Genomic DNA, 21,928 nt, shown 5'->3' on the forward strand with positions numbered 1-21,928 from the left:
CTGTTCCCACAAATCCAGGGCTGGGGTGGTGGGTGTCTTGGGTTGGAGAGAACTCTGCCTGGTGCAGGGTGTGGGGTCGGGGGCAGCAGAGACTTGGTGGTCTCAAGTCCAGCCCTGTGACTCCCGAGGAACAAGGAGAAAGGGACCGTCACCTTGGCAGCAAAGGGGATTTAAAAGTGCTAAGAGAGGCTGAGAGTAGTGGAAGACAGACCCAGGCCAAGAGGGAGTCATGAGGAGGAAACTCATCAGTTCTTCAAAAAGTGATGTTGGGGGGTGGTGCATCATCTGAGCAATGCTGGGGTGCCCAGGGCTCACCCTTGCTAAGACCCCTCAGAGGGAAGCAGGAAGAGGAGCACCCTGGATTAGGAGTTAGGAGACGAGGCCTCCGATTATGCCTCCGTCCTCTCCTGCCTTGTGTGTGACCTTGACCAAAAGCCTCAGTTTTCCCATCTGGCAGGTGGGATTCCACTAAGAAATACTGCAAATAGGGTTGCCAGATTGAGCAAATAAAAACAGACTGCCCAGTTAAATTGACTGTCAGATAAACAGTGAATGATGTTTTAGTCTAAATGTGTTCTAAACAGTGCAGCTGACATTCAAATTTGTCTGGGTGTATTACATTTCAACTGGCAACACGCACTGTAGAGACAAAGGGGAGCGCAGGTGGGCACGAGTTTTGTGAAGAGTCGGGAGGACCCAGGGCTGTGATGGCAGTGTCTCCGTCTCCAGAATTCGGCCAAGCAATTCCACCCTCTGAGGAGCCAATGTAGTGGACACAGGGACAATGACAAATAGGAATATGTGCCAAGGATGACAGCCAGGATACATAAACATCCTTTCATTAAAGCTTTAGGGGTTGGGATCATATAGCCTGAGGAAGCAGCCTTGGGAAGAACAGATGATGACCATCTCTACATCTCTGGTGGCCTTTCCCAGAGGCAGGACAATGACGTGGGCTCGACAAACAGGAACATTTGTACAGTGAGAGCTCTGTGGAAATGGACTGGGCTCCCACAGGAGGGCGCATCTAACACCAGGGTGTTCACATTGGAGTTTCATGACCATGTGACCGAGAGGCTCCAGAAGACACCTCTGTTGAGCTTAGAGAAGGTTAGTCTAGGACACTTGGAAATTCCCCATGAAGCCAGGTTCCCTAACTCTCAGTGCACAGACTGATTTTTCCAAAGCATCTAGGTCAGTGCCTTGTGCCAAACAAGGTGCTCAGCAAGGGACATCAGGGATGACATATGTATGACTCATGTGTTGACATGTCCTTATCCTGGGCCAAGGCAGGCATCACTAATCAATTGCCGCATCCTCTCCCATTAAGTTCCAATGTGACTTTTAAATCTTTCTCAATGTAGCAATCTAGACAGCTGCTACCAGGCACAAAATATTCTATGTATATATGTATCATCATCATCATCATCTATTATTATTATTATAACTAGTATTTTTTAGTGTTTATTATGTACTAGGAAGTTTATATGTACTAGTTTCTTTAAATCCTTGCAGCAATCCTCCAAGCTAGGTACTAATATTACCCCTATTTTACAGATAAGGAAGTTAAGGCACAGGGAGGTGAAGAAATTTACTCTGCGTTGCAATTAAATGAATGGTAGAGCTTGGACTTGAACCTAAAGGAATCTGGTTCTTTCTTAGTCATGGGACCAGACCAGATGTGTGTATCTGTGGTCCTAGCAACAGTGTGCACAAGGAGCCCATTTTCCAGGTGGGATCCCTGAGATTCAAGGAAGCAAGACCACAGAGCCAGGAGGCCAGGATTTGGACACAGGTTGATCTGACTCCCTACCCCCACCCCACTCACCTGACAGAAGCACATTGCCACTGAGGGCCTCTGGGACCTGTTCCCATGACTGGCCTCCCCAGAACAGCAGGGCTCTACAACCCCCCCTCCCCCTACACCCTGCTGCAGGGCTTTCTCCAGCCTCCCTCTGAACAAACAGCTGGAGTGGCTAAAGCATTAGGAAACAGTCTGCTTGTGACCCCCATGGCCCCTCAGACTGAAACCCCAAGAGGAATGAGTCGGGGGACAGAACAGAGTGGGCATCAAACCCTGGGGAAGTTCTTGGAGTCATTTCCCAGACTCAGGCTTCTCATTGGCCTTTGTGGCCAGGCCCAAGGTCAAAGCCAAGCCTCTGAGTCCCAGGAAGGGAGCCCCAGTTTTGGCTAGTAGAACCACTCACTCCATAAGACCTGCCCCAACCTGGGAGGAATCAGAGGTCAGACTGCTTCCCACTTCCTTGTATACAGGCCTCTCTCAGTGTCAGACACATCAGGAGGTAATAACAGTAATTGATATAACAATACTTCCCACTAATTGCACATTTACTGAGTGGCAGACCTCATGCCAAGAACTGTGCATGTGAGGCCTCATTTAATCCTCACAACCACCCCAAGAGGATTCTACTATCAGCCGCATTTTAAAGATGAGGAACTAAAGCTCAGAGAGGGTAAGTAACTTGGCCCAAGGCACACAGCCAGGATGTGGCAGAGCTTTGACTTGAACTCAGGTGGTCTGCCTCCAAAGTCAGGTCCTCTGGACCTGCAGCACCCCACCTGTCAAATGGGCATGTCTGCACCTCCTCTCAGAGCGACGGAGAGGCTATAGGTGTGAAAGTACATCAGCAGTGTTATGCTCCAAGCCCCCTCCCCATTTAACTAGTAAAGAAAGGGACTCAGCAAAGGTAGGTAATACACCCGAGACCACGCAGAGGGGCCTTCTTCCCTCAGTCCCCTGCCCAGACTGGTCTGTCCTGCTACACCAGCTCCTCCTGGGGTTTGATGAGACAAGGGAATTTTCAGAGTACTTGTCACTTGTTCCCCATACCTAGCCTCCTGGCTCTCTCCCTCCCCAAGCATCTGTGTACTTACAATGAGGCCGGGGACTCCTGGGGGCCCTGGCAGGCCCAGTTCTCCCTGCAAATAGAGAGACCAAGGTGGTTAGTTGCCCTGTCTCCCTCCGGAGCCACCCCCTCCACACCGTCCTGCATGTGGATGCCTGGTGGAGTCCTCCAAGCTAACCATTCCTTGTTCCTGACGGGTAGCTCTCCTGAGCCTGGCCTAAGGTTTGGACAAGACCCTTGCCCCCTCTGCCGTCAGCTTTCCACATCAGTAAAATGGGGAGGTTGGATTTCCAAATTGTAAGTGTGAAGGAATGGGCGGAATCCTGGTCACAGGAACAAGGGCATGCAAGGTGCTTGACTCAGGTCTTACTTCATCCTCACTCCACAGATGGCAAAACCGAGGCTTGAGAGTTAAGTGATTTGCCCAAGGTCAAGTGCAAGAAAATACCACAGTGCTGAGGGCCCCAGGCTGAGAGCCACCACAGGCCTCCCGCCTCTCTCAGCCAGGAGGTGCCCAGGGCCCTTAAAGAACCCCCACAGGCTCACAGGTTTCTGCCTCCCAAGGCCTCCAAGATGCTGTGAGAGCTCTTGCCCAGGAGTCAGGAGATGTGGCTGGGTATGGCAGTGGGCAAGTTTCTCTTTCCTCATCTCTGTAAGTGGACCTTCAATTGCTTGCACCAAGGAATATGGTGGAGGGGTTTGGATCAAGTTCAAAATGTGAAGATGTGAATGAAAATAAGGGGCTCTAGAAGTGGTGATTATCAGTGAGAACTGCCAACACCACCCAGAGTGTCTGTCTGACATCCTCTGTACCATCCCAGGGCTGCTCAGACAGAGGTCATCACTCCAGCCACCAAGAAAAGGAGGAGGAAGTGAGAAGCAGCCTTGACTTTCAAATGAGGGAACCGAGGCTCAGGGAAGGGAAGGGATTTGTTCAAGGCCATGCAACAACTTTGTGGCAGAGCTGGGACCACGCATTAGGTCCTCTTTCTGCTTCTCTAGGCCATGAGTATAAAGTCATCCCTGTCCCTCCTCAGGGGCCTTCCAGGATGATATCCCATATTGGTTAATCCAATGAAAGAAAGGCTCTGGTTTCTCAACTGTATGTCTTTGCTGGTGTTCTTTCCCCTCCCTGGTATGTCTCCTCGCCTCTTTCTTCAACCTAATTCTAATGTCACCTTCCCCGAGAGTCTTCCTTTCTCCTCTCCCTCCCCCACAGCACCTGGGACCTCCTTGGTCCCACCCATCCCCTGCTCTGCCTTGTGCGATAACTGGGGAGACACCCTGAGCTCCCCGAGGGCAGGGACCGTGCCCCGTTAATATACACCCTACCATCCATACGGCTCCACCCGGTGAAAAATGGTCATGGGCCAAACCCCTTCCCCTCTCTCATTTCATTCTCCCAACAGCCCTCAGAGGCTGGCATCCTGACCCCCCTGATTTACAGAGAAGGAAACTGAGGTCCAGAGAGGTGAACTGGTTTGTCCAAGTGCCACACCTGGTAAGTGGTATGGCAGGATTCAAACCCGGGCCCATCTGGCTCTGAGGCCAGGGCTTCAGCTCCCAAAGAGCCCAGGGGTCAGCCCCAGGGAGTCTTTGTGGAAATGAAAGAAGAGCATCATTAGGCGCTGATTACAGATCCAGCAGCCACCTCTTCAGGAAGCACAGCTGGCACAGCTGCTCAGGAGGGAAGCCCCAAGAAGAGGTGGGGGACATGGCAGGTGTTCCAAGGAGCTCTGGACATGGTCTGCACCTCCAGGCTTCCTCTCACTAAGCCTGGGCTGGGGACAGGAAGGGAAAGGCGGGCTCAGCTCCCCAGGGCAAGCTGACCTGGCTCCTCAACGGGCCTCTGATTATTTACAAACTCTATAAACATGCCTGTGCTGGAGATTTCTTTAGAACTCGGCTCCCCTCTCCAAACAGGGCCTGCAAACTGCTCCCTGAGGCTGCTGCTGTCTCATAAACATTTCTGGCGTTTTGTAAGACAGTAGTAGCCCTGGCTTCCCAGTGGGGTGTGACCTATGAACTTTCCTAAGTCCTTGGTGATGGGGCACAGTCTGGGAGTGGGGTCACAGGGCCTCCAGAGTAGACAGGAGAGGGGGGGTACTGAGAAGTCACACAATTCACCCAAGAGCACCCAGCTAGTAGGTGGCAGAGCTGAGATTTGACCCAGTCTACCTGACCCCAAAGCTCGGGTTCCTAACAGCTGCTGTGTGTTCCCTCTGAACCTCTCTCCTGTTCCCAAAGACTTGAAATACTTACAGGGTTTCCATCCAGTCCTGGGGGGCCTCTTTCCCCAAAGTCTCCAGGAAACCCCTGACGGCACAAGAGAAACAAACACCTGGAGATTAGAGTTTATACCTCTGTGTGGCTTTGATCCAGACCCCTGGGGGACACACAAGGACATGTCTGTGCAGGCTCACTCCTTGGTTCTGGGACCTGGGCAAGCAGTGGGGTCCAGACCACCCTGTGCCCTCACCAAACACTCCACCTAGAGAACTTCCCAGGGGCTGGCTGCTGTGGCAGGGCCCATGGACAGGGAGCCCCCTTCTCACGTCCTCAAAGTCCTGGAAAAGAAACTGCTCCCCAACTCCCCAGCATGGAAATGCCAACCCCCCGATCTGAGACCTGGTCCTGATAGAGTGGGGGGTCAGGACTCTGGGTCCAGTCCTGGAGAGCAGCTGCTGATTTTCTGAGAATTATAAGAATATCTCCTTCCCCTATGGTCCTCAGTTTCCCTACGGTCAAAGAAGGGGAGGCCTGTGAGGCATTTTCCAGCTCAGACTATGATTGTGACATGCCTGTCAAAAGCCACCCTGTGGAATCATGATCCCTATTTTATAGATAAAGAGACTGAAATGCTGAATGTCAAGGTCATACAAGGTTACAACGGTGGTGAACATCAGTGTGGTTGTTACAGGTGAGTTTTGGCAGCTTAGAGAGAGGTCGGGTCACCCCACGGAGGCAGGTCTGGTCTCTCGCCCCCTCCCTGACTCCGCGCCATGCTCTCTGGGAAGACTGGCAGCTGGAAGAACATCAGCTGTGGGGACGCACCTGAGGTGGCAGAGGGACAACTGCATTCTACTTCAAAAGGAAAAGAAAGTCCTCAAGCTTGGAATTTAGGAAAACCTGTTCTCCCCCTTCTTGAATTTAAATTATTGTTTTTTCAGGGAAACTTCATGTTTTTCTGACCAAGTGGATGCCTGAACTGTTAAAACAGCAACAACTTTTTATGGAAGATAATTCATTTCTAGTTTCTAAGGCTATGGGGGGAATCCAGTGAGTAGATTAAACCTAAAAACAAAACCCAAACCAATTACATAGTCTATACTGGCGGAGCAAAGACCTTGAAGTGTGTGTACATCCAGGCCTTTGTCTTGCCTTGCCCAGCAATCCTACTCCCCTCAAATCCCTCCTCTGTCAGGAAGCCCTCTTGGATCAGAAGGGCAAGGAATGACATTGACCTATAGGCAGTGTGGTTTCATTCAGACACCCGAGGGAGGAAATGAGGACATGGTAGAGGTATCGACCAAGCCAGTCACTTTGCACATAGAACTTCACCTGCCTTCGACATCCACCCTTGAGGGGAAGGTTATTAATTGAGGCTCAGGAAGAAATGTCCCTTGGCCAAGGCCAAAGACAAGTCTGTGGCAGAGCTGAGCCCAGGTCCCATCTCTCTGGACTCTGCCACATTCCTACGAGCTGCGCACAAACAACTCCTGGCCTGCTCGAATCTGTGCCCCGCTGGCTTCAGAGAGTGGCAGAGGTGCATGCGTGTGTGCGTGCATTTGTGTGTGTGCATGCTTGCACATACAGGCCCACCTCCAGATCAGGTCTCTGTGTGGATCTGACCCTATCTTCTTCTCCCCATATCCTTGGCAAATTCCAGCCTTGCCCCAGTCCTGCCCCTCTTCGCTAGGCTATGAGGTTGATCCCTCTAACTTCCTGGGACAGGCCTGGGTGGGCTGTGGTCAGGGGAGCCTCCTGAAGGTATTGAGTTCCTGCCTCCACCTTTGGAGGCTGGGGTTATGGGCCTGACAGGATAGGAAGACAATTCTTCAGGGGACAAGAGGGGTGCTGTCCAGCTGGGCAGCTAGTCAGCTCCACATGGACTACTAGGGTTAGGACTTGGAAAGCCTGTGCCCTGTTCTCCAAGTCCGGTGTTTGGAGACAGTCTAGAGACTCACCCTGGTTTGCCTCCAGGTTGGCTGTGTAACCTTGGGCAGACCCTCATTCAACCCTCTGTCGTGCTCAGGCTGGAGTGTGTGATTTCTAAGAACCCTTGAACTTGGCCCAACCCCTAGACAAGGCCTGGGGGAAGGAGTCTGGAGCAAAATGGAGACCTTGACAGCGTTCCCCAGGCATGGATCCTGGATGCCATGCCCAACACATTCAAACCCAGCAGGCACAAGGAAGGTCCCAAAGCCATGGGTCTGCATTTGGAGGTCACTCCAGGCTGACTCAAGGACTCCTCTCAGCCGCAGCTGCCAGGCCAGCTGGCCCAGTGAGGCTGTGCTACCAGAGCAACCCAATGCCCATCCTGCCTCCACCAGCCACAGGCCTCTCCGAGCCTCAGAGTTCTCTGATGTGCAATGAGGGGCACTGAGGGGATGAGCTGAGACAGTGCATGGAGGGCGAGCCCTTGCTGGCACATGGAGGCAGCCGCAGTGTGAGGGCACAGCTCTGAGGCATAAGCAAGGCAGAGACTGTCAGAATGGGCCAATCCCAGCGGGAGGCACTTCTGCAGACATTCAGCCTGAGTACAGTGGGTGGACAATGACGGTAAGATGGTAACAATGTCAGTGACAGCCAATGCCCACAGCCCGATGAGATAGGTTCTGTTCTTAGCCCATTTTAGAGATGAGGAACCTGAGCTCCAGAGAGGTTAGATAACTTGTTCAAAGTCACACAGCTATGGAATAGCCGGGTTGGGATCTGAATCCTGGCAGTCCGAGGCCAGTGCCCTTTCTCTTAGCTCTGCCTGGACACTGAATACATAGAAAGGACCTCAGCAAACCTGGGGTCTCTCAAAGGGCTCAGGAGAACCCCAGGCTAATGGACAAGAAGGAATGGCATGACTGATGCTGAGGACTGGTTCTGCTTGCACATTTTTGGTAGGCATAATACCCAGCCCCTGTCTCCATCTTTGGTCTCCTTCCCTTCGGAGGAGTCCAGCAGATGACCTCCAGGAATCTAGGATTTGTAGTTAAGAGCATAATGGTTGGGGGAAAAAAGATAGGAGCTTTGAAAGTACTGGAACAAATATTTGATTGGAACAATCATAGATGGCCTGAGACAAAAAGACCCTAGCAGTTCCTGACATCCAGCACTTCATTGCCTCAGTGGGAGACTGAGGCCCAGCACATGCCCAAAGCCCTAGCACCAGCTAACTTATCGCATCCCTCCACTACCGAGCCACACATCCCATTTCCAATGCTCGGTGCAGGGCCTGTGATGCTTGGTCCCTCTGTATCTCAGAGAGGCAGCCACTGAACAGAACATGTGGCCCCACTTCCACCCTGCCTGCTATTCTCTGTCTGGCTGTGTCTGCCTGTACATGGCCTGCACTCCCAGCCTGGCCAGCAGTGGGACCCTCCCCCACAGGCCTGAGCTTTTGACTGCAGCAGGCTGGCCTGAGGCCCAAGCACTGGGCTTGGCACCCTGCCGGAGCCCCAGCCACATGGTTTCTCCACTTCCCCAGGTCAGGCCTCCCTGGGGAACTGAACGCCTCGTACTTTGAGCAGAACAAGGCCCAGGAGAAGACAGAACCTGGCTCTGGGAAGAGACAATAGACGGGAAGACAGGGACAGTCCTCGTCACCACATCCATGGTGGGATGCTGAGGGCTGAGGAGGTCTCTGAGGCTTCCAGGCAGTGTCCACCCAAACAGTCCGTTCCTGAAGCTGGGCTGAGGAGCAGGGGGAGTGTGCAGCCTTGAGGATCAGCAGTCCTGCTGAAGCCTCCAAGGCTCAGCTCCCTGCTTGAAAAATGCTCAGTCCTGCCCCAAGTCGCTTGGCAGAACTGGCCTGAAGAAGATGTGAGATGTTTGTAACACAGCCCCTGGCAAACTCTACTGTGCTATCACCACACACTGGTTAGGATTTGTGCCAACAGAGGGAATAGTGAGTAACCTCTAGGAAGAGCCTGCAGGAGGATCTTGGAGACCTCTTTACAATGCTTAAATTCTCCAAAGTTGGGAAGTTCCTGCGTACATCTGACCTGCATCTTTCCGACAGCACCCAAAACACCCCGCATTCTTTTCTAGACGTGTGCTCTCCAGGTGTGCTGACATGGAAACACCCCTGGAGGTGCCCAGCACCCTTTTCTCATGATGCTGAGCCTGTTTTCACCCTGCCCTTTTGAAATCTGCTAGGGAAGCCACCTGAGAGTCACCTCAGGGAATAAGGAGGAGATAGGCAGGTGGAGCTCTCACCAGGATTCCAGAGTCACCAGTAGCTCTGGGACAGCTTTAGCGCAAGTTGGGAACACTGGAGGCCACATCCCTGGCCCATAGCATGACCACAGCTAAAAACTTTCATATATTTTGGCCTCTGTTTCCCCACTTGGGAGCATGAGATCTCTGTCACATCGCCCCCATCTCCCCACAGTCTGAGAGGTGGGAAGAGCCCTGAGCTTGAAGCCAAAATGCACCGTGTTAGAAACTCTGTCCTGCCTGGACAGCCGTGGGGCCTCGGGCAGATCTCAGTTGTCCATGGGGCAAACACACCAAGGGAGTGGGATCCAGGGCCGGGCCTGGCCAGCTCTAAGCCCCAGGGTCTCGCTACACAACAGCCACCTTGGCAGGCCTGGCCAGAGGCCACAAGAGAAGCTGTGAGCGGTGGCCGGCCTGGCCAGGTCTGCCAGCAGCTTGACAGCGAATAGCATCTTTCTAACCCCAGTGAGAGACCCTCAGCTGGGAGGTATGGCTGGGGTCCCAGCTGTGAGTGTCACTGTGCCAGGACAGCCAGGACAACCCCCCTGGAGCTGACAGCTCCAGCCACATTTGCAATGTCTTATATCTGGACCCCTCCTCAGAAAACCTCAACGCGTTTCTCTTTCTAGCAGGTGATGTGAGCAGGAGAGGAGAGCTGCAGTTTTCCTTTGCAGGGTGAAGATGCGAGCACAGAGAGAAGAAAAGTGATGTGGAGAGCACCATTACCAGTAAGCAAGAGTCCTGGGTTCAAGTGTTGACTGTCACCAACTTACTGTGTGACCTTGGGCAAATTACTGACCTCTCTGAGCTATGAGCATCTGTCTGACAAAGAAGCTGGGCCAGCTCATCACCAAGGCTCCTGCAGCTCTGATGTGCTCTGACCTCCACTGTCTCCTTCTCAGCTCCCATTAGCAGGACTCCCTCACATTCTCCTTCCAAACCCAACGCTGAGGAGGCGCGTGCATGGGCCTGAGGTCTGGCTCGCCGGAGAGAGATGAACTACAGCAAAATCATCACCAGGCCTGCCAGAAACAAGGCCAGCTGTGATCTGGCATAAGGGAACTCAGCTCATTCTCTTGACATTTCCTTTTATTAATAAGTGCCTAGAAATTGCCTGGCTCAAAGCTTGGATAAGCATAATCACAAAAGAGGCCCTCAACCCCACCAGCCAGAGCAAGGGCTAGGGAGCCCTGGCAAGAGGGGATGGCCCTGCCAACCACTCAGGAGTGTGTAGGTTGAAGGCACGCTGGACTGGAGGCCCAGCAGAGGCAGATGCAAAGCCTAAAAGACCTGGTGATGTGAAGTCCAATTCCACACATATTCTATCATATCCAAATGCAGACCCTGCCCATTTGTTGCCCTTGGTGGATGGACTAGAATTAAGGGGGTGTTCACAGCCTTCAGGGGTATTATGCAACCATGCGACTATTTGACTGAAGGGGAGGAGTTTCCTCCCACCCACACCTGTGCCAGGAACAGCCCCATTGTGCACTGAGGAGCATGGAATCTTAGGGTTAATGCCATGGAGCAAGGAAGCAGAGACGAGTTGACACTTAGGCCTTGGAGATTTCTGAGCAAATGGCTTTGGCTGTTAAAGCCTCCGTTTCCTCACATGAAAAACCAATTGGACCTCAAAGAATCAGTGGGAGAATCACATGCAGTTCAAATACCATGCAGGTAAGGCCTCAATAAATGTTGCTTTAGTGGTAGTGGCGGCGGCGGGGATCTGTTTTGGCTACAGTGTTACACCTCGTACCTGGCACATGGTAGGCACTTGATAAACTTTTGCTGAATGAGGAATGAGTGAATGGCCTCATCTCGCTCCCAGATGGGAAAATGGCGCTGAGCACCTCAGACCCAGCGCCGCCTTCCCAACCATGTGCAGGAGGCTTTCAGCTCCAAGAAGAAAACAAGTTCAGGGAGCAGGCAGATGAAGGGACCGCTGGAAGTAGCAAAGGGGGGAGGGGAGGCTGTAGAGGACGAGGTGGAAGAGGACAGCTGAAACATGGCCCTGTTAACACTCCCGGAGGCGGCAGGTGAAGAAGAAGCCATGGCATGCCCAGGCTTCCTCTGTGCTCAGGAGACTCCAAAGCCCACGTTCTAAACAGCTGCACTTGGGCACGGCACGAGAGGCACGAGCTGGGGCTGCTGCATTCTAACCCAGCTCTGGCCCTCAGAAACCACAAGATCTTGGTAACGTGATTCACTGATCTATCCCCTCATCTATAAAGTGGCAATGCCCAGCCCTCTGCGAGGCTGCCCAGGTGGAGTCAGAGCAAATCCCTCCATGCGCGGCTCTGGAGGTAGCCTTGACCTGGAATGCCCTTCCCTAGAGAGCCACGGGCTCCCAATCTCCCCTCACTCAGGTTTCTCAAAAAAGTGCGGAGGAAATAAGTTGCTTCCTGAACCAACTTATTAACAGCCTATACTCCAAGTCTTCATTGTCCCCCATTCTACTCTATCTTAATACGCAGCACCATTTGACAGTCCATCATTCATTCTTCATTCCCCCATATAGTCATTGACTGTCTGTCTGTCTGTCTGTCTGTCTGCCCATGAGAATGGGAACTTCATCTTGTTCACTGCTCAGCACCCAGCGCACTGCCTGACCCAGAGAGCACACTTGTGTTCACGGGATAAACAAACAAATGGACGAAGGAAAGAAGAATGAATGAATCAGCCTCCTTGCCCAAGGTCACCTGGCTTGAGGAACGGATCCTAATGCCAGCCCAGCCCTCTGAGACGTGGGGTCCTTGCCTGAAGCCAGAGCATCAGGAGCTGCTTCCAGCCCAGATCTGCATGTCAGGGGTCAGACCTCAGGGCACAGAGGGGCCCAGGCCTGCGGGTGAGGTGCCTCCTGTCAGGTCCTTGCAGCCAGGACATGGATCTTGCTTTTCTTTGTACCCCAACTTGACCCCCAGAGAGCCTAGGTCTCTACACTGCAGTGAGCAAGGTAGGTGCCTGTGGACATGCAGTCAACCCCAGAATCACAGACAACCCCCTTCTGGCCACTCGTGAGTGCTTCTGGCTCCCTCCCAGCCAATTCTCAAGTTCTGACCTCCCCACAGCCCCTTCTCCAGCAACCACAAGCCAAGGGAACCCCAGACCCAGAGCTGATGATGGCTCCTAGTCCAGGCATTAACCCGCAGGGCAGAGGCAGGAAGCCGTAAGGCCCCACCAGGGTAGCGCCTGAAAGAACAATGCCTCAGTGACAGTCCTGGGTATCCCTCAGCCTGGCAGTGGGACCCTGGGCATACCAGTTTGCCTCTCAGAGCCTCAGTTTCCCCTTGTGAATGTGAGAGCACTGGAACGAGTGGCTTTCCCTCAAGCCAAAATTCTAGGGAACCCACTTTTACAAGTTCTCCAGCCAGTGAGCCTGAGCCATCACTGAGGTCAGAGGCCCTGAGGACAAACCAAGTTAGATCCTAGCTCTGTTGTTTACTCAGTGTGAAACCACCGGCAAATTGTTTAATCTCTCTCTGCCTCGGCTTCCTCTTCCTGCCCCATAGATGCCCAGACAAGGGGAAAAACAATTTCCCACCACAATGGAGAGTCATGGGCAAAGCTGGCAGATGGGGGGTTACTGCTGAGCTCCTCTTGTGGGCCTGCCCAGTACCCCACCTCCCTCTGTCCCTGTGTGTGCACAGGTGAAACTGGGGTGCCGAGACAATGCAGAGACTATGCTTTGAGTTAGGAGCGCCGACGCCTGGCCTGGCCAAGATCCCGCAGTCTGAGCAGGCCCCCCGCACGGACACGCACGACCCAGACAGCAGAACCGCCACTCCGACACAGAGCTGCACTGCAGAGCAGCTGGTGCTCACATACACAGAGAAGCTCCAGCCCGGAGGGGCCCAGCGCCCACAGGAACCCCGGCCCCAGCCAGGAAGCAGGACACGAGGCCCAGACAGCCCTGCATGCCAGCCCACACACTCAAAGCAGAGCGATGGCTGAGCAGAGGAACAAGCAGAGAATGCCCAGGCCGCAGGTAGACAGGGCAGTGTGGCCAGCAGGAGGTCATGTTCCCCCATAGAGTCTGCGTAATAGACACGGAAAATCTTTACCGGCCTACCCATCTTGCCCCTCTTGCCAGGAATGCCAGGCAGGCCCTGTGGAGGAAGAGAGAGGGAAGGGGTCAGGAGAAGATTTCAGCAGGGGCCAGCCAGACCCCAAGCACCCATGAGAGGAAGTCACGGAGGGCCTAGCATCAGGACATGGGTGCAGTAGGCACCAGTTATGTGCACAGAAGATGGATGGCCCTTACACTCCATAGAGGCGGGTACGCATGGGTCTGAACTGGGAAGATGCCCCCCAAAAGTACCCAGTGTTCCTGGTATTCATCTGGTACTCAGTAAGTGCTCCTTTTCTTTCCCTAAGATTCTCTATACCCAGCTTGGTGATGAGGTTACATTTGAGTTCCCAAATATGGGCTCAGGCAGGGAGGGGACAGAGAGGAAAGTCCAGAGGCCTGTGGGCCATACAGTCTGTGGACTCAACTCTGTACTGAGCGCAAACGCGACCATAGATGATGCATAAACAAATGAGCACTGCTGTGTTCAGTAAAACTTTACAAAACCAGACGACTAGCAGGATCGAGCCCACAGGCCATAGTTTACAGACACTTGATCTGAAATATAAAACGGGCCAATTTCTCATTTGTTGAAAGCCCTTCAGAAGCTCCTTGTGCTCTCAGAACAGAGTCCCCTTCCTGACCGTGGCCTCTGAGTGACGTGGAACTGGGCCCAGGTTCTCCTCCCAGCCTCATCTTCCCGCTTCCCACCTCACTCTCCGCACTCAGGCTGTTGTCCTGTGTGCTGGACTGCACACTCTGTTCCCTATGTCTGCAAGGCCTCTGCCTTGCCTAGTCCCCTTAGGGGACTCCTATTTAACTCAAGGGCACCTATCTAGGAGGGATTCCACCCCGCAGAGGGGCGGGGAAGTGGTCAACAAAGACAGCATACTCACTCGCTCTCCATCGGACCCTGGCAGGCCGAAGAGCCCTGGGAGCCCGATGTAGCCCTAGGAAAGAGCAGGCAGGGAGTCAGAGGGGCTGAGGGGTGGGGTGTGGCTGGCCCGACCCATCCCAGCCCCCTCGCTGCCCTCCCACACTCCGGCTCCTCTTCCTGGCTGGTGTCAGTGGTGGCTCTGGTGGCTCCTCGACGACATAGGCCTTGAGGCAAGTGTATATGCCCATGGACTGCATGGTGCTGGCTCCCACGATGTAGTCCAAAGGCACATACCCTCACGCCAGGGAAGGGCACGGGCGCTCTCAGGGGGAGGCCCGCCCCGAGCCGGAGGCTCCAGGACCTGCGGGAAGGAAGCTCTCAACTGCGTTAGATGCTAGAGTGGCACCAGGCCCCTCCCACCCCCCCCCAGGACACTGGGAGGCACCTATGGCTTCTGCCAGGCCTCCACATAGGCCTCAAAGGCCTAGGATGTGGGGCTCCCATTCACCTCTGGCCTCGAGGCTCACATCCCCCTGTGGCGGCCTGAGTGCCGGCAATAACAGCAGCTGCCACCCCAGCCAGCCTGCTGACGTTCTGCCAGGCACTTGTGTACCACTGCATTCGACCCTCCCAAGGACCCTGCAGACTGGCAGTCATCCCCTCACTGGACAGACTAAGGCTCTGCAGATAAGGGATATAACTAGTCAGGGGCGGAGCCCGCCACCCTAGAATACACCTGAGTTTCTGTCTCTCAGCCTTTATTCTCACTATGCTCCCACCCGGCACACTCTTCCTACCCTGGTAGGAAGGAGATGGCAGAGCAGCTCCTTCCAAGCCCAGCTCTAATGCTCTTTCCCATGGCAAGCAGCCTTGATGCCCCAAGGCAGAAGCAATCTCCTCCCTCCGCCCCAGCACAATCTCTGCACCTCAGCTCATAGGATTTACCTCTCTGTCCACTGTATCTTCATTACCTGGGTCCATAGTTCATGTCCTCATTAGCCTGGAACTTCTCAAAAGCCAGGACCTAGCCCACGGCTCCTATTACTATCTGCACTTTCTAGATGTTGGTGGAATGACTTAAACATAACTATAACAGAAGCTAACTTTTACTGAGCACCGTCTATGTGCCAAGCCCAGTTCTCATGACTTTGCACGCATTGGTGCACTCACTGCGTCCTCACTACACCCCCAGGAAGTAGGTTTGATTAGTCAGCCCCCTGTAGAGGTGGGAACACTCAGGCCCAGAGAGGTGAAGGGTCACACAGCTAGAATGAGGTAGAACTGGTGTTTGGAATCAAGTCATCAGAGTCCCGGCCTAGGCTCCTAACCACTCCACTACACTGCCTCCCACAAATATGCAACAGGGCTGGCTTACAACCATCTGTCCTTCCCTAAAAGGTCAGGAGGTCGAAAAGCCTTTGTGTTAGCACCCAGCATGACAATATCCATCGTGTTAATAAGTGACATTTGGTGATCAGGCAGGGTTTATAACCCAGATTCACAGGTGAGAAAATGGGCTCAGAGAGGTCTAGTAACTTGCCCAAGATTCCACAGATGGTTGGTGGCAGAACAGGTCTCAAAGCCAGTCACCCTGACCCCAAAGCCTGCCCTCTGCCTACTTCATAAACATGAGGCCGGTGATGGCAGGGTGGGGAGGGAAGCCGGCACGGCCCGGCTCCCCCAGGCTGCTCAGGGCCCTGTGACCCTAGAAAGGGGTGTTCTGGGCCGGACCAGCCCTCTCGTCACATGTGGCCTCCAGCGTGGCAAACATCAAGCAGCCCCAGATGCCTGTCACTCCTCCTGTCCCCCTGGCAGATCAGAGACCCTGTGGCAGAACTAAGAAGACCTCCCTGGGTTCAGAAGGACCCTCTGGGGTCACAGCTTGTGGGGACAGGCAGATTAAGGGAAGATCAACATCCTAGGACAGGAGCCTCCTTAGCCCCTGCACATCACCACCTTCACCACCGCCACCACCATCGTCATCATCACCACCATGTCCTGGGGAGCTGGGGAGCTGGGGAGCTTACCCACCCACCCCTTGCCTACCTCCCAGATGCTCTCCTAACAGCTGCCTGTTAGTTCCTGGGATTAGAGCCGAGATTGTGGCCATAAATAGCTTTGGCTCAGGAGTAGAGGACATGTCACATGGACCTGGCCTGACGGCAAACTGTGTGACCCACTTGCTGAGCATTCTTTGAGCCCAGTTCTCAGAACCCCTGAGTCCTCCACCTTCGCAAATGAGGGCTATTGGGTCCCCACCGTGAGCCCTGTTTCCTTGGATGTACAAGACAGCATTCCACCAGGTCAACTCTTAGCCTTCCAAACTCCACTTACTGCCATTCAGTTCCCCAGAACCTAATCTACCACCCCACAGCTCACCTGGGAGCCCCCACCTGGTGGTCTCTCCTCAGCACTACTTGCTTCCAAATTCCTGGAACCCCATAACCATTCTGTAGGTAGGATGGACGTCACTCCCATTGTAAAGACGGGCAAACTGAGGCAGCTGGCTACTTGGCTCCCCCTTACAGAAGGGGGACAGTTGATGCTTTAACAGCCTCGAGGCCTAGGCAGCATTCAGCCATCAGACACTACTGGCCTCCCCAAAGTGTGGGCCCCTCGCCCTCAGTCAGGAGGAACAGAGAGGTCTTTGAGGCGTCCAACGACACACAAAGTGGCTTGGCTTTGGTCCCCATCACTTGGGATGTAGCCATCACACGGCTAGCACATGCTTGATGTTGGCAGGTGGACTGTGGCTGAGCCCCCAGAAGACCCTTTGCTGCCCAGTCTGCCCTGCCATGGCTCAAGCCTGGCTCAAGGGTCCCCCATCACTAGGCCTTCCCATTGTCCCTCTGCTCTCCAGGGAGCACTCCAGGGGGAGGGTCGCAGCCCCAGCCCCCCAACAGACACTGGGTGGAGGCCTTCCAGCCCTGATCTCTCTCAAGCCCACTGGAAGGGAAAGGTAATGCCACCAAGGGCCCCACCTGTATGGCACTTGCCAAGGCCCACTTACCCGGCTGCCTTTGGGGCCAGGGTCTCCTATAGGACCAGGTAACCCCTGAAACATAAAAGACAGTGGAGCAAGAACATATGGAGATGTTCTACTGGTTGCCAACAGCCCAGGGCGAGTCCTGTCTCCCTCTGTAGAATGGGAATGGGTTAGAATGGAGGTCTTCACTCGGAGCCCCAGCTACCCCAGGATCTCAGGGAGGTGGCTCAAGGACTGGGTAGGAGGAGCCTCTGGAGCCCCACCCCCCACCTCATCAGAATTCCTTTCCTTTGTTCTCTTACTGAGCATCCTTGCCCTGCTGCCTGGCTCCAGCCCTCTGAATATCCCTTTCTTCAGGGCCCACCCAGCAGGTACAGCTCCTTGGCCCCCAGCCCACCACCTCCCTCTGCCTGGGGGCACTGTGGCCATCTCCACACCACCATGGCCACAGAGCTTCCAGAAGCCATATACTGCACCTGCCTGCCAGGGTAACCTTTGGCCCCTGGGCTGCCCTCCAGTCCTGGCCGCCCCTGCAAAGGAACAGAGAGAAGCATGAGGCAAGAAGAGACCCTGCCCAGCTCCAGGTCAGAGGGGGAGTGGGGGACTGGGGTTCACAATGGACAAAGAGAAGGGCGGGAATGTGAGCTGAAATGGGAGGAAGGGGAAGCTACTGGCCTGCTGGGCCCCCAAGCCCACCTCTCTGTGAAACCGGTCAGACCAGCTCAGAGGGATAAAACCCCCTGTGCTGGCGGCCCAGGAATAAGAACGCACTGAGGAGGCCTGGCTGGCTCTCCTATGCTGGCAGCCACTGCTGTTTGATTTGGGCCAGGGGAGCCAAAATTCCTGCGAAGCCCGTGGCGGCGTGTATAATATCCCCTAACATTGCCCGGAACAGGCCAGCTATTCATGGCTCTAACCGGAGCTGAGTGGCTCATGTCAATGCCAGGCCAATGTGGACTCCAGCTCTTTCAGGCAGATGTGGCTGGGCGGGTGGCAAGGTGGGATGGGGTGGGATGGGGTGGGATGGGGGCCCCAGCAGGATGGGAGGCACAGTCGCCTGGCTTTGGGGCTCATTCGTGGAGCAGGGCCTGGGGAGGAGGCCAAGGACAGGCAGGGGCTGGAATGCAGGAGAGCAAGCGGGGTGGGGCTGCAGCCGTGGTCCTCACCTGTTCTCCGGGGTGCCCCGCCGGTCCAGGATAGCCCTTGAATCCCTGTGGGAGAAGAAACCACATCAGGCTGGGAAGACACATCTGCACCTGTGGATTGCAGAGGCCCAGCATCCACGCCTGCCTTTTCAGCACTGTGCACCAAGGCAGGGATGTAGTACACGGTCAGTAAATGCCTGCCGAGTGCATACGTGGACATCAGGGTTAGTCGGCGCCTATGGTTTCCTCTCTGCTGCTGATGGTTCTGGACCAGAAGCATCAGAGGGACTGTTCACTCCTCAGGCAGAGTTTGTGAGCTCAGCTGACATACAGCAACCGGGACAGATTGATGTTGTACGGTAACTGTTTTTTCCAAATCCAGAGAGAGGGTGAGACCGTCAGAAGCTGAGGTAGAGGGATTTCTCAGTGGGTGGGTGGACTGATTTGGACCTTAAGGTCTAGGATATGCCCAACCACCCTGTGATTCTGGAACCTTCTGTCAGGACCTGTCCCTTCTCAGGAACCCCCTACTGGAAAAGATCTTACACATACTAGCCAAATATATTAACCCAAATAGCTGCCTGCCTTCCTCTCACTGGCTCCAGCAACTATTCCAATGGGACAGAGGTCACCCCAATGCCTGATGGAGGAGTCTGGCCACACCCCAGCACCCACCTGACCCTCTGCCCCCATGGCCCAACTACCATGGTTCAAGGGCAGGTCATCTAGGTCAAGAGAATCAGATGGAGTGTGTGCTTTCAGGTGGCAGTGGGGATGACCCCTCAGTCATTTCATGAGGTGGGAGCTCTCCGGAGGGAACCCCCAGATATCAAGCTTCCATCAGCTTCGGGCTGCTGTGAAATAAGACCGAGCAAGGGGCTTTCATGCCACACAGGGCACTAGCACTGATCTCCATGACAGCCCCCATGCAGGGAGCCCTGGGGTTGGCCCTGACAGTTTCTGACTGACTGGGCCACTCTGGGTGGGTCACTGCCCTTCTTTCTCTAGGCCTCACGTGAGGGAGTTTGAACTTTGAGTCCCCTTCAGCTCTGGCATTTGAGATCTAGAGTTGCAAGGCTCCCCCAGAACGTGCCACCCAAGACGCTAGAGCATACACGCACGAGTGCACACCCGATGCAAGCAGACCCTTAATGGCTGCTCACTCAGGACTACCCCAACGTGACTTCCTCTAGCCCTCACAACAGTCAGACGAGGGGCAGGTAGGGATTACCATCTCCATTTCAGGGGAGAAAACCGAGTCCGAGAGAACTGCAGCCGCTCACTCCGAGTCCCATTGCTAAGGACCAGCAGGTTCACCACAGGGTCCTTCTGACACCTCAGGCCACAGAGAACCTTGCAGACATCTCAGGCATGTACAGAGCACCCCCACAAGCTCCCAAGAAGTGGGACTCTTAATTATAAACAGTAGAGTCAGTATGACCCAGGAGGTTTGGGGAGTTTACAAGCATTCCTTCCGTACCTACTCATGCCTCAGACGGCCCAGCAATATGATTGCATCTCAGTAAGGACCCATGAGATAGATTCAGTATGGGTGGGTGAGATTCTTTAATGTGGGCATGTGTTCTTTTCCCCAGTGGGCAAACTGAGGCACAGACCACAGCCAGTGGTGGGCATGCAGCATGGTTAAGATCCCTTGGCTTAGATTTCTCTGAGTTCCTCTCCTGTTTCACTGTGGGCTGGCTGTGTGACCTGGGGCCACCGATGTCATCTGAGTGCTGGTTTCCACTCTTGTAAACTAGGGAGACGATGGGTGGCTCATGGGTTGCCTGATCTAGTGAGTGTGATGCACTTATCACAGTGTCCGGCATTAGATTCCAGGGCCCTGTAAAGACTGGCTGCTGTTGTCTTCGTGATCTTCCTACATTTCATTCATGCGTTCAACATTCACTGAACATTTATGCACCAGCACCATTCTACACATGGGACGAACGGGAAGACAAAATCCCCTGCCTCCGTGGAGTTCACAGTCCAATGAAGGAGATACAAAACAAGTAAATATAAAGGATAATGTCTAGGGCAAGGGAGAATGGGGAGTAGTCATTTTCATGATGTAGAGGGTTCAGGTTTGCAAAAGTTCTGGAGATGGTTGCACAGCACTGTGAATATACTTAACACGACAGAAGGGCACACTTACACATAGCTAAGATGGTAAATTTTGTGGAGTTTTGTAACCATAATTCAAAATTAAACTTTAAAAAGAGATGATGTGTGGAAGTGACCAGCGCCTTGAAGAAAAGCGAGCAGTTAGAGGACAGAGAGCAGTGGGGCATGGGAGGGTGTGCCTGCAAGTGGGCAGGCAGGGAAGCCCGCTCTCAGGAGAGGAATGGAGTGAGAGAGCTGGACACAGGACTGGGGAAAGGCATTCCTGGCAGAGGGAACAGCAGGTGCAGAGGCCCTGAGGCAAGGTCACTCTCAGGTGGGTTTGAAAAAAAATGAGGTCCCTGTGACTGGAGCAGAACGGTGAAGGGTGAAAGGTAGAGGGGTGGGTGTGGTCAGGGAAGAAATAGGAAGCCAGTGCCTGCAGGGTGGTAATAGGATGGGAAACCACGGAGGGCTTTGAGTAGGGATGTGTCATGATATGATCTGCACAATCACCATTATTATTATCTTTCCCCACTTGGAGCTTCCAGAAAAGCAAGAAAAAGCAAAGCCTTTGAATTGAGCCTTGAGCTCTAGGCTGTGCAACTTGGCACAGACGATTGCCCTCTCTGAGCCTCATTTTGTCATCCTCTGCCTGCCTGGAGGGATTGTAGCAAAGACCCAATGCAATAACGGGGCAGGGATCCCAAGAGAAGCGTGAAAGGTGACTAGGGGGCCCGAGGGTCACTGGCTTCTTGGACTTCCTCGGCAGCCACAGAGAAACCTTCTGGAAACCAATGCTTTAGCAGAGAACTGTGGCCAGTGAAATCCCAGGAGGAGATTTTAAGCAAACCCTTTACTCAGGACACAGCTAAAAGGAAACCAGTGAACATCAGGGATATGAACCATGCCTCCCTATGCCTGGCTTGGCACTAAAGCCTTAAATACATCAGCTCATTAGCTCCTTGCAATCACTCCTGGAGGTAGGAATTACTGGACACACTTGCCATCTGAGGAAACTGAGGCCCGGAGAGGTAAAGTGACTTTACTGAGGCCACACAGCTTCCCAAAGGCAGTGCTCGGCTGTGACACTAATCCCTACACACATACCGGGGCCTGATGCCCGCTTAGAAGAGCCACAGGGCCACCCAGGGAAAGACCCTCTTAGAGACCCACCTCCCCAGGCCAGAGCCTGCAGATCACTGCGGCGTTACTGAGGCGGAGGACGGTCACAGAACCCCGGAGTATCTGAGTTGTAAAGGACCTAAGCCATCAGTTTGATGACCTCCCTTCTCATTGGACAGACAGAGACCCTGAGGCTCAAAGAGAGGAAGAGACTTGCCCAAAATTACTTAGCAAGTTAGAGCCAAGCCTGGACTGTTCCCCGGACTCTAGTCTGACTAGGCTGGGCTTTGTTTAGAAGGCCACAATTCCTACGTCTCTCCCAATCAGTGG

The 21,928-nt window shown here is 53.9% G+C and overlaps 1 protein-coding gene across 6 annotated transcripts in view; it reads right to left on the bottom strand.

Moving 5' to 3' along the window:
- COL27A1 (collagen type XXVII alpha 1 chain) overlaps positions 1 to 21,928 on the bottom strand; it is a 128,570-nt gene that overhangs the window by 73,437 nt on the left and 33,205 nt on the right. For all 6 annotated transcript variants that reach the window (XR_008426485.2, XM_053921405.2, XM_053921412.2 and 3 more), the window contains exons 8-14: positions 18,395 to 18,439; positions 17,705 to 17,758; positions 17,253 to 17,297; positions 14,262 to 14,315; positions 13,361 to 13,405; positions 5,130 to 5,183; positions 2,896 to 2,940 (exon numbers count right to left, since the gene is read on the bottom strand). Coding sequence is in view for 5 of the 6 variants with exons in the window: in XM_053921405.2 (XP_053777380.1) it covers positions 2,896 to 2,940; positions 5,130 to 5,183; positions 13,361 to 13,405; positions 14,262 to 14,315; positions 17,253 to 17,297; positions 17,705 to 17,758; positions 18,395 to 18,439 (342 nt within the window). In the remaining variant the exon portion in view is untranslated. The remainder of the gene's footprint in view (positions 1 to 2,895; positions 2,941 to 5,129; positions 5,184 to 13,360; positions 13,406 to 14,261; positions 14,316 to 17,252; positions 17,298 to 17,704; positions 17,759 to 18,394; positions 18,440 to 21,928) is intronic.

This window comes from Desmodus rotundus, chromosome 1 (assembly GCF_022682495.2).
Source record: "Desmodus rotundus isolate HL8 chromosome 1, HLdesRot8A.1, whole genome shotgun sequence".
In the NCBI taxonomy this organism is placed as follows: domain Eukaryota; kingdom Metazoa; phylum Chordata; class Mammalia; order Chiroptera; family Phyllostomidae; genus Desmodus; species Desmodus rotundus.